General features: G+C 32.3%; 2 protein-coding genes across 2 annotated transcripts; both read right to left on the bottom strand.

Moving 5' to 3' along the window:
- Positions 1–3358: 3358 nt before the first annotated feature.
- LOC122605611 lies at positions 3359–5946 on the bottom strand. The gene is made up of 5 exons (XM_043778572.1): positions 5837–5946; positions 4409–5718; positions 4074–4283; positions 3801–3921; positions 3359–3708 (listed from the first exon to the last, which is right to left on the bottom strand). The coding sequence occupies exons 2-5, from the start codon at positions 5663–5665 to the stop codon at positions 3689–3691; spliced, it is 1608 nt and encodes a 535-aa protein (XP_043634507.1). The 5' UTR covers positions 5666–5718; positions 5837–5946; the 3' UTR covers positions 3359–3688.
- A 2039-nt stretch (positions 5947–7985) lies between these two features.
- LOC122605449 lies at positions 7986–10372 on the bottom strand. The gene is made up of 4 exons (XM_043778399.1): positions 9055–10372; positions 8732–8938; positions 8428–8548; positions 7986–8336 (listed from the first exon to the last, which is right to left on the bottom strand). The coding sequence occupies exons 1-4, from the start codon at positions 10309–10311 to the stop codon at positions 8299–8301; spliced, it is 1623 nt and encodes a 540-aa protein (XP_043634334.1). The 5' UTR covers positions 10312–10372; the 3' UTR covers positions 7986–8298.
- Between the last annotated feature and the right edge of the window lie 1184 nt (positions 10373–11556).

The following is an 11556-nucleotide window of genomic DNA, read 5'->3' on the forward strand; positions in this document are numbered from 1 at the left end:
CCGGTTAAAGGCATGTAAATGCATATAAAGTCAATTCCTCGTAATCAGTGTTCAGACTTGTAAGGTCTAGAACACTGACAAGGACTCTAGTCAGGAGATCTGGTAAGTCTTCCAGTGAGCTCCGCTATTTGTCAAACTTCTTTCTTCAGACTTCAGTCTTCGACTTCAGTGATAATGTTCTTCAGTGGAAAGATCTTGACTGGAGTGAAGTTCAGTGAACAAATCTGGTGGAATCCAGATTTCTATACAAGTAAGTTGTTCACTGGTCTTCACATAATTTCTGGACAAATCTTCAGAAGGCTCCAGTAATTATGTCTGGAGTGAGTCCAGTAAATCTGAACCTAACAAATTGAGATAATTAGAAAAAAAAAAAAAAAGAGATAAAACTCCATAATTAATATTGACTAATAAGAAACCCAAAATAATAATAATAAAAAATCAATCTCAGAAAGCATTATTCAACTAATCATCAAAAGGAAAGGAAATATATCTGTGAAGATTGATGGAAATGCCAACGGGTTAACATGTGAGTTTTTATGTATATTCATACCTGTTGTGTCTTCTCATTTCCCTTGTTTAATGCATTCACTCATCAATAAAGATCATAAATAAATATCTAAATAGTATTAGATACATAACTTTACAAATTCAAATGCATTCAATGATACAAATTAGCAAACCACTTCGATATATTCATATTATTATTACTATCCTATATAATAAGGGATTTGCTAACTAGTGCCCCTAGTGCACTAGTTAGGAAACATTTAATGAACCTGTTATTTCCTTATTAATCAAAAATTGTATTTAATATGTATTAATTCAACTTAGCAATTTCTATTTTTAAGTCATATAATTAATACATATTTTCATATTTTAAGAAAGTTGGACTTCATTAAATGCTTCTTAACTAGTGCACTAGGGGCATTAGTTAGCAAATCCCATATAATAATCACTAAAAGCATGAACCCTTATCAATAAAATCATTAATAACCTTATAATTGAAGTGAAAAAAAACAATGAAATCCTTAATTACCATCATAAAGAGAGGGGCTAAACCACCTTCAGGCTCACAACTTTATATGTATACGGATGTTTATATATTTTCTTAATGTTTTTATGACATCATCTAAGAAAATAGACAAAATCAAACAATTTCAAACTTATTTGAAAATATAATGATTTTAACATAATTTTAATATATGGAAATTTTTTATTTTATTTAATTATTTAGGAGGAATAGAAACTAAAAATCAAAACTCGTATAATCAATTAAAATTTTCATAGTATCTTTTTAAAATTATCAAACTATTTTTTTTTCCGATGTCATTGTAACTTAAGTAAAATGTTAAGTGTTTTATCAAAAGGGTTGATATTGAAATAGAAAACAAATTTGTAGATTAAAATTTATTATTATAATACTAATTCAGAGTTAAAAGTATGAGAATTGAATAATCAATTTATCATTAGATTTTTAATATAACAAATGTGATTTATATATTATGACTTTTAAACAAACTTAATTTTAACATCAAATTCTATTTAGCTACTTGCATAATATGTAGGTTGATTAGCTATACTAAAATTTTAGTTTGAGTAACCAACTAACCATAGAGCATTTTACTTTCTTTTTTTTCATTTTAATTTTATTTATTTTATTTTCTTTAGATAACAAAATATATATCAATCCTGTTATTTGGAAAAATTTAGAACTTTCAAAAAACTCATATTAACAAAACGTAATTTGACAACTTTTTAAAATTTAGGGCATAATATTATTGGTTGCCAATGTATCCATTTGTGGCAAAATAACGACTACACTCTTCATCCTAATGCCATCTCATGTTTTTTTTTTTTTTTAAATTTTGAAGTGAGTGGTTAGTATTAAACTTTGAGTTGAACATTTATAAAAAATATGCGGGTTGATTCGCTATACTAAAATTTTAGTTTGAGTAACCAACTAACCATAGAGCATTTTACTCTTTTTTTTTCATTTTAATTTTATTAATTTTATTTTCTTTAGATAACATAATATATATCAATTCTATTATTTGAAAAAATTTAGGACTTACGAAAAACTCACATTAACAAAACGTAATTTGACAACTTTTTAAAATTTAGGGCATAATATGATTGGTTGCCAATGTATCCATTTGTGGCAAAAAAAAAAACGACTACACCCTTCATCCTAATGCCATTTTTTATTTATTTATTTATTTTTTAATTTTGAAGTGAATGGTTAGTTTTAAACTTTGAGTTGAACATTTATAAAAAATAATCTGACTTTCAACTGTTCATAAAACAAACACAATCTTCATCACACACATTTGTGTGTGTAGAAGCTAACGTTTGTTCTTTTTATGGTTTTAACTATATATATTTTTTTAAGGTGTGTATCATTTCCCTACAACAGGGATTTAGATTACTTAACCGGGTCCGCACTAAAGAGCCCTCTCACTAAGGTTGAGTACGGTTCGATTTGGGTCGGTTTTTGACTAAAACTGAAAACCGAACCGTTATAATTCTATTTTTAAAAACTAAGACCATTGGGTTTCGGCTTGGGTCTATTTTGGTTCGGTTTTTCGAGTTTTGTCGTTTTTAACCACTTGTGGTATGGGTCGAATTGAACTTCAAAAGTTTATAAGTTTATACCCAATAATTACACCATAATTAATTTCAACAAGTTTTCAAAACAATATTAGTAAAAATAACACTACAACAATAACAACAAATCCATAAAAATAACTTGTACAAACTTCAAATAAAATTTATATATAACTATTTATATCTTTTACGTGTTGTTTAATTATACAATTATTAAAGCAAATCAATCTTGTGTATTTTCACTTAAAACATATAAATGATATTATTATATACACCTAAAAATACAAATATATTAACATATTTACCAAAAAATAATAACAAAATGATATAAGTGTAATATAAAGTAAACAATATATATTTTTTGGTTCGGTTCGATTTTTATGGTTCGGTTTTTCATTATAAACCAAAATCGAACCATAACTTTCGGTTTTTAGAAAATCAAAAACAATGTTTTTTGGTTTTTTGGGTTTTTGCTCACCCTTACCTCTCACCTCAATACCTACTAAGAGGACCCCCCCCCCCCCCCCCCCCCCCCACCCCCCTAAAAAAAAATAATAATAAATTACCCGAAGGCATGACATTTTATTAGGATAAAACCTTGTCCCCTCTACATGACTCAACCATGCTTCACTGGAGGACTTTATTTGTGAAATTCCTATAAATGTCTTTCCCATGAATTGAACTCGAGACCTATAACATATAAGTTGGTGCTCAACCACTAAGCATGACTTTAACTACTAAAACAAAAGTTCGAGAAACAAATTTAAAAATCCAAATACAAAACCATTGGACCATGCATATGATTGGTGATGCTCGTTACATTGGACCATGCAGGTGACAAAACACAAATACAAATTAATATAAGTAAAATAAACACAATAATCCAAATACAAAACCATCAACGCTAATGTATGAATCATCAAAAGGTACTTTTTGCATCTTGATTTTGGGAATAGATTACTCCAAACAAGCTAATGTGATCTTTACATGTACTTTCCCCATTTCTACTCCTGTCCTAACCGGTAAAGTCCTTTATGCAATACACCATAAAATTTCCATATGTAAGAACCTTTCGACTATTTCATCATCCTGCTTCTTGATTAACTGTTCAAACATTAATAGAAGAAAGAAGACATGAGTCATAACTCATAAGTGTGTATATTAAGTTCGCCGGTTAAAAAAGTAACAACGTGTACCTTCTTCCTTTAAGAAGGTTATTAACGAGCAATTAGATCCGAATGCTTTATCGGTAGAAAACACAATCTGAATATTAGTTTGGCCTTGATCTTCTTGTTCAAGCAGCCTCTCATATGTAAACTAGAATAAATAATATAAGAACTTCATAGAAAATTGAGTAATTATTTCCTAGAAACAAAAGTTAGATCATTGATGAAACAAAATTACGGTATAAGGTATCATCAAAAGGGATAACTCTTCTTTCAATCAAAGTAAGCATAAATAACACTTACCTTAACAATGTGGTCCTGCCTTTCCAGATAATCACAAAAATCTGATTTTAAAGTTAAAGATCGAGGACGGCAACACCAAAGAACAGCATCCACGACAGATAGATATTCTGATAATTCACTAACGCCGTTCACGTTCAAATCCAGCTCAATGTGCTCAAGTTCAAAAGACGGCAACCCAAGCAACTTTAGTTCTTCAACATCTACAAAATTCTACAGGTGACATGGTAATAACAACTTAGTCTCTGGATTATTTAATATCATTGCATAAGGCAAAGTAAAAATACACAATTAGTCATTTAGCTGATCAAATGAAAGGTTTTTTGTAAATACAGTACCGCAAAAAAATGCAACCTCAACACTTTGAATGGAACTGTCCTGCCCAAAAATCGCCTAAACTTCTGGAGCCAACTAGTTTCAACATCAAAATCGCGGAAACAATCCATACATGTTTTCGACTCTCCGGAATCCCCCATCGGACCATGCACATAAGACTCGCTAGCATAATACAGAAAAAAAAGCAAATTGGGGGTATCGATCTGAATTTCATCAAGATCACTTTCTGTTTCTAGGCTTAACTTCCTCAAGGAATGACTTGACAATTCAAAATTTCTGTAGTTAGAAGGAAGCTTCAGTATCAAAGTTTCAAGGAAAGGGAAGTTCGATAAGGATACAGCAAACAGCTTAGAAAAACATCTGCTGAAAATCATTGTGAGTTTTTGACATGAGAACAAGTTAACACGTGGTGGTTTCTCTCTTGCGCTCATATCTAATAACTCAATATGAACTAGATTTGGAGCTTGAATATCTATTTCTTCAACTGGACTCATATAGTAAACCCTAACATTTTGAAGACTCTGAAGCCCATAAACACGAAGTCTTTTGAAACCATAGCAGCAGATAACATTGAATTTCTCAAGAAGAGGGCAACCAGCGGTCAGACACCGGATCATTTCCTCATTTAAATAGACACCCTCAAGATCCAGCAGCTTCAGCAACTTGAACTTAACAACATCATCATCAACTATCAAGGAAGAAGGCAACTCACAATTGTGTATACTCAAAGACGTTAACGAAGATACGGATAATAATTCACCAGGCAAACGATACATGGGTGGCGGCTGATGATCATCAAAAAAGATGGGCATGCCTAGATTAAAAACAACAAAAACCTGCAAGCCTTGTTTAAGAATTAATCCAAGACATCTATCAATGATACTTGCATGTGCAGGATCCCTAAGCACAGCAAACAGTTTGAACGTGTTGGCACTAACGACATTTTGCTGTTGGGAAAATCGACTAGTTGTGTATCCAACATAATTGAAAAACTTGTCCTTGACATATTTAGGGGCATTAGGGCCCCCTGATGGACCAATCGCTCTATTAAATGATTTAAAGGTAAAATCCAAAATGGGGAAAGAAGCGGTAAGAGCTAGCCATTTTTTAGAGAGTACGCTGGTTCGAATTAGCTCTTTAGGCGAATCGACTAAAAATGAGAGTATGTGGTGAGCAATAACATCAGGAAGCTCTGATATCCGATCATCATCAATTGGTGGTGGTGTTGTATTTATATTTGCAACTATGGTTCCTCCCATTATTTCAAACTAATCATAAATTTGTAACTACAGATTCATGTATCTATATTTACCTACAAGAACAGGAAACCTAATTTACAAAACTGAACAACATTTATATAAGGGAAATATGATATATTGAGTACATAGGAATAAGAAAAAGGACTACGTTAAGAAGAGAAGATGGCTAACCTAGCTTTACCGGCAACGAGTAGCTGGCAATAGACATAGGCATGGGCTGAAGAAGAAAATAATGCTTTTCTTTTTACCTTTCCGTTTTTTACTCACCAAATGAATTGATATTGATATACTCTTACTTAATTTATTTTTACTTTTTTAGAAACATAGAAGTTAGGTAAGGTGCTTTTCTCATTACAATCGTATACTCCATCCGTTCCATTTTAATTGTCATGTCAACTAACTTTGATCGTAAATAACTTTGTTTGTACTATATGTTAATTGATAAAACCTATATGAACAAAAAGTACATTAAAAACTCAATCCATTCATATACTTTATATCAAGTGTTACATGACACAAACAAAATTATTTATTGTTTTCGGTTAGTATTAAAATTGCATTTGATCACCACACCAGACACCACCATTCAAAGTCTTCCTTTTAAAGTGAACTTTACCTTCAAGTTTATTAATTTTAAAAATGCATGTGCTAAGTAATATTTAAAATATGTACTGTTAAGCGCTACTTTAATTCGTAGCTTAGGGACGAGGGTGTAGTGCCGAACATCGGCTCTTTGGCTTGTTTTTAGTTCTTTATTAACCAATCACAAGCTGCCACGTAGCGAGGAAAAAAAAAAACAATTTTAGCTAAAAACTTGCCAAAAATGAAGCTATAGTGCCAATTTGCCAATTCTCCCTTTTCTTCTATTTATAAAAAAAAATCCAAAATCCATATCTCCGTCCATCTATCTATCGAATTGAAGATGAAGATGGTGCAACAAAAGAGAGGCCAAGGTTTGTTTCGGCCATGAAAACTCGCCGGATATTAAAGCAACAAACTCGCCAGAAAAACTCTTCCCCATTTATTCCGACCATTGTGGCAACAATATTGTAAACCATTCCCTCATTTTTTTTTCCCGACGATGATGATGATGATGGAGTTGCAAAGGTTTTAGATGGTCGCCGGCTGGAAAACGAAAGTAGGAAAGGGAAGCAAAAATACAGGTATATACATATAGAGGAAGAGTTATTTAAGAACCCACAAATAAAAAAGAACCCAAGAATAATTATGGAACACACATTCTTTAATTGAATAAACAAAAAGCATTTTAAGACTACCAATGCTTTTTGTTTCGTTTAACGATTACGGTTTATGAGATAAAACATTTTGAATGATTTGGGTGAATTTTATTATTTAATTGAAGAGAAAGAAAGAGAGAGAAAAAACGTGTAATCCAAAATGGTTTTTGAGTTCTTTTTTATTTGTGGGTTCTTAAATAACCTTTCCTCTACATATATCAAAAAAAAGGGGGATCGAGAAACGGTCAACATCACCTTTTCCAATACCCCGACGTTCACATGCATCGGCCAAACTTGGCCGATTGAAGTTGCCGATGCTCCTTGCCGATTCTTGCCAAAAGGAAGGGTGTAGGAAACCGATTTGTCGATTCTTGCCGATGTTTTTTGGCGACCATACGCCCATAACAATATAAAATGGACATTATCCTTTAATTTGTTAAATTTGCACGTTTTCATATAAGGAAGTGATTTATCATTTATCTACCGCTATTTTTAAAATTTCTTTCATATAAGCATTTTCAATGGTCAAATTAAAAGATCTTTTCAAGAAAAAAAAATTGTCAATCAAATGATGTTTCCAATGGTTGAACGTTACAACAAGTCTTTTAACTATTTGAAACGATGAAGGTAGAGAATATCTAAGTTCTTGCAAACTTCAAGCTGTTACTTAGAAACTTTTTCACTTCAGTGACAAAAAACTTGTGTAAAAACTTTGTGAAATAATAAAAAGCTTTATAAAAAGAGCTTTACAAAAAGCTCCGATGCCCTAAGTATAAGTATTATCATCTCCACTAATTTTGAAAGTTTACTTAAGCAAACATTTAGGCCGCTTCTATCGTTAACTATTGAGATAAATTTGTAGCTAGACTTAGAACCATAGCTTGAACCAAATGTCACAGACAACAGCCATGCAATTTGTAGCTAGACTCAGAACCATATCTTGAACCAAATGTCACAGGCAACGGCCATGTCGCAGCTACCAACACATAACATATAGCAGTACTTGTGAAAAAATTGACACATGGTTTGGTGAAGCTTGTTTAATGGGAGGATGCACGTACCGAAACACAGACAGCCACAAATCCACAATCAACACGACATCACGCTTGAACTAGAACAAAGAACATTGTCTAAACAATCAATAACGAAGCAAACACTTCCTTCAAATACATATTCAGTCAAGAATATTGGAACCAATACCAAATCAAACCAAGGAAAAGATGGAACCCATATGTTAAATCATCACAATTTTATTTTATTTTTCTAACTAATTTCTGCAATCGAGTACTCCAAAACAGAAATGCGATCTTGAATGGTACTTTCCGAATTTTCGTACTTCCGTCCTAAGTGGTAGATTCGTACACCATAAAATCTCCATATTCGCCTACCTTTCGACTATTCATATCTTGCTTCTAGACTTGCTTTATGATTAACTGTTCAATTCCAACGATAATAAGAGAATGAACAGATGAATAATATGTGTGTACATTATGTTAGCTGGTCAAACAAGAAACAAAAGGTTACCTTCCTCCTTTAAGAAGGTAATTAACAAGTCATGAGATCCGCAGGCTTTGACAGTAGAAAACATGATCTGAATATTAGTTTTGCCCTTATCTTCTTGTTGCAGCAGCTTCTCATATGTAAACTAGAAAATAAATCCTATAAGAATTTAATAGAAAACAAAATCTCTTTGTTCATTTATGTCCTAGAAACAAAGTTTAGATCATCGATGAAACACAATGCAAGCTATATATTTCACCATCTTATACATCATCATAAATGATAATGAACTCTATTTTTAATCAAAGTAAGCATATATAACACTTACCTTAACAACTTGGTTCCGCCTTTCAATATCATTATAAAAGTTGAATGATTTTAAAGTTAAAGATCTAGGCCTGCAACACCAAAGAACAGCTTCCAAAACGGGCAAATATTCTGATAATTCACTAATGCCACGCACGTTCAGCTCAATGTGCTCAAGTTCAAAAGGTGGCCACTCGAGCAACTTAAGTTCTTCAACATCTGTGTTATTCTACAAGACAAATGGTAAAAACAACTTAGTGTCGGGATTATTTTATAGATTTGCTTAGGACCAAGTAAAAATACATATTTAACTGATGAAATGTATAAAGTTGGGAAATACAGTACCGTGCAAATATGCAACTTCAACACTTTAAATGCAATTGTCTTGTCCAAAAACCGCCTAAACTGCTGGAACCAGATAGTGTCACAATCAAGGTCAGGGTAACATTCCATACATGCTTTTGACTCGCCTGAATTCCTTATTGGGCGATGCACATTTGAACATCTTGAAGAGTACTGAAAATAAAGCAAATTGGGGGTATCGATCTCAATATCTTCCAAATCAATTTGTGTATCTAGGCTTAAGGTCCTCAAGGAATGACTTGACAGCTTCAAAATTGTGTGGTCATAAGATAGCTTCAAGATTAAAGTTTCAAGAAACGGAAAGTTGGATAAGGAGACGGCAAACTGTTCAGAAAAACATCCATAGAAAATCATTGACAACGTTTTGCCAGAAAACAAGTTAATACATGGTGGTACACCTTTTGCATTCATATCTGATAAAAATATATCAGATAGATTTGGAGCTTGAATGTCTATTTCCTCGACTTCACTCGTATAGTAAACCTCCACTTTTTGCAGATTTTGCAGCCCATAAACACAAAGCCGTTTAAAACCATAACAGCGACAAACACGAAACTCTTCAAGAAGAGGACAACCAGCAGTCAAACACTTAATCATTTCCTCATTTAAATAGACATCATCAAGATTCAACATCTTTAACAACTTAAACCTAACAACGTCACCATCACCGGCAATCAACAAAGAAGGCAACTCACAATCGCGTATACTCAAAGACGTTAACGAAGAGACAGACAAGAGCACATTAGGCAAACGATACATAGGCGGCGGCACAGAATAACGGTGTCTGCCACAACTATAAATAGCAAACACCTGCAAGCCTGGTTTAAGAACAAATCCAAGGCATCTGTTCATAATATCTGCATGTGCAGGATCCTCGAGCTCAGCTCGGAGGTCGAAAGTGTTGGCATTTATGACATTTTGGTGTTGTGAGAATCTAGAAATGGTATATGCAATATATTTGAAAAATATTTTTTTGGAATATTGGCGATCAAAAGGTGCCCATGATGGATATATAGCTTTATCAAACGATTCTAAGTTGAAATGCAAAATGGGGAAAGAAGCAGTTAGAGCTAACCATTTTTTGGAGAGTACGCTCGTTCGAATTAGCTCTTTAGGCGAATCGACTAAAAATGAGAGAATGTGGTGAGCAATAAAATCAGGAAGATCAGATATTCGATCATTATCATAATAATTATCAATTGTTGTTGTATCTATTTTTGTTATTACGTTTCTTTCCATCTTATGTTAATGTTTACTGTATTTCAATCATAAATTCATGTTTATATTGCCTAAGAAAAAGATAGAAATACAAAATTGATGACTTACTTTTTTAGCGGTGACGAGTAGCAGTCGGCGGTGACTGTCAACAAATTGAAACGTGATATGTCTGTGATTTTTTATTATTATTTTTTTTTGTTTTTGGTTTCTCGGAAATGACTCCTCACAAGTTTTAATTTCCCAGACAAAGTGCAGTCAAAAGTTCTGTTAGTATAATGGGGACCAAATATTAATACTTTTATCTATACTCCCAGTTAAAAATTAGGTGGAGTGTTGAAAAGTTTATAAATATGAGACATGCGATTTTATCCTTTTATTTTTCCCTTTAAAACAAAACACAGATATCTTCATTCTCTCTATCTCTTTATCAAAACAATGTACCAAAACAACACACACTCTCTTTATTTCTGTCAATAGCCACCTCCGTCTATGATATCCGCCGCTACGCGCTTATACGAGTATTTTACTAGTGAATCCACTGTTAATATTTATGAAGCTTTATACGAATAATTTTTAAAACACCGTGATTAGTCTAAAGACAGAAATTAAAAGTTCAAATTTCATCTTATGCAAAGGTAGGAGACTTTTTTTACCATTTAGGTAAACTCTAAGGGGGTGTTTGGTATAATGAAATGGAAATGAAAGAAAGGGAATGGGAAAGACTTCCCTTATTTGTTTGCGACGATTAAATGGAATGAGAAAGGAGAAAGAGAACTCAATTCCATTCTCTCCATTCTCTACAATTTATAGAGAATGGGTGAGAAAATGGGAAAAAAAAAACTTTTTTTAAGATGTTATATGTAATAAATGTATTATTATTTAAAATTTTAGTTTTTATATATATTCATTCTCTGTGGGTACCAAACAACGGAACCCATTCTCTTTTCAAATACTCATTCTCTTTCTCACTATCTCCATTCTCTATTACATTTTCATTCTCTATGATTCCCTCCTACCAAACACCCTCTAAAAAGGATACTGGTAAGATTTGTTTACATCTTAACATTTATTATACATCGTTAATGTATTGGACAATTTTTTTTCCTTTCCTATATGAGCAATTCTTGAGAAGAAAAAAATTGTATAGAGTCAATTGACTCAATTTGTCAAAAAATTTAGTATTTTAACGTCCAACAAAATTAATTTTATTTTAGTGAGAAAATTAACCTAATGAAATTCAATTACAATTAACATTTTATCATAACA

This window comes from Erigeron canadensis, chromosome 6, assembly GCF_010389155.1.
Source record: "Erigeron canadensis isolate Cc75 chromosome 6, C_canadensis_v1, whole genome shotgun sequence".
In the NCBI taxonomy this organism is placed as follows: domain Eukaryota; kingdom Viridiplantae; phylum Streptophyta; class Magnoliopsida; order Asterales; family Asteraceae; genus Erigeron; species Erigeron canadensis.

Excerpts from the sequence above, each read along its gene's own strand:
- LOC122605611 (XM_043778572.1), bottom strand. The coding sequence starts at position 5,665 with ATGGGAGGAACCATAGTTGCAAATATAAATACAACACCACCACCAATT. Across the intron at positions 3,922-4,073 it reads GGCAGGACCACATTGTTAAG|TTTACATATGAGAGGCTGCT; the intron begins GTAAGTGTTATT and ends TATTTATTCTAG. Across the intron at positions 3,709-3,800 it reads AACCTTCTTAAAGGAAGAAG|TTAATCAAGAAGCAGGATGA; the intron begins GTACACGTTGTT and ends ATGTTTGAACAG.
- LOC122605449 (XM_043778399.1), bottom strand. The coding sequence starts at position 10,311 with ATGGAAAGAAACGTAATAACAAAAATAGATACAACAACAATTGATAAT. Across the intron at positions 8,939-9,054 it reads TGAAGTTGCATATTTGCACG|AATAACACAGATGTTGAAGA; the intron begins GTACTGTATTTC and ends TTTGTCTTGTAG. Across the intron at positions 8,549-8,731 it reads GGCGGAACCAAGTTGTTAAG|TTTACATATGAGAAGCTGCT; the intron begins GTAAGTGTTATA and ends TTTATTTTCTAG.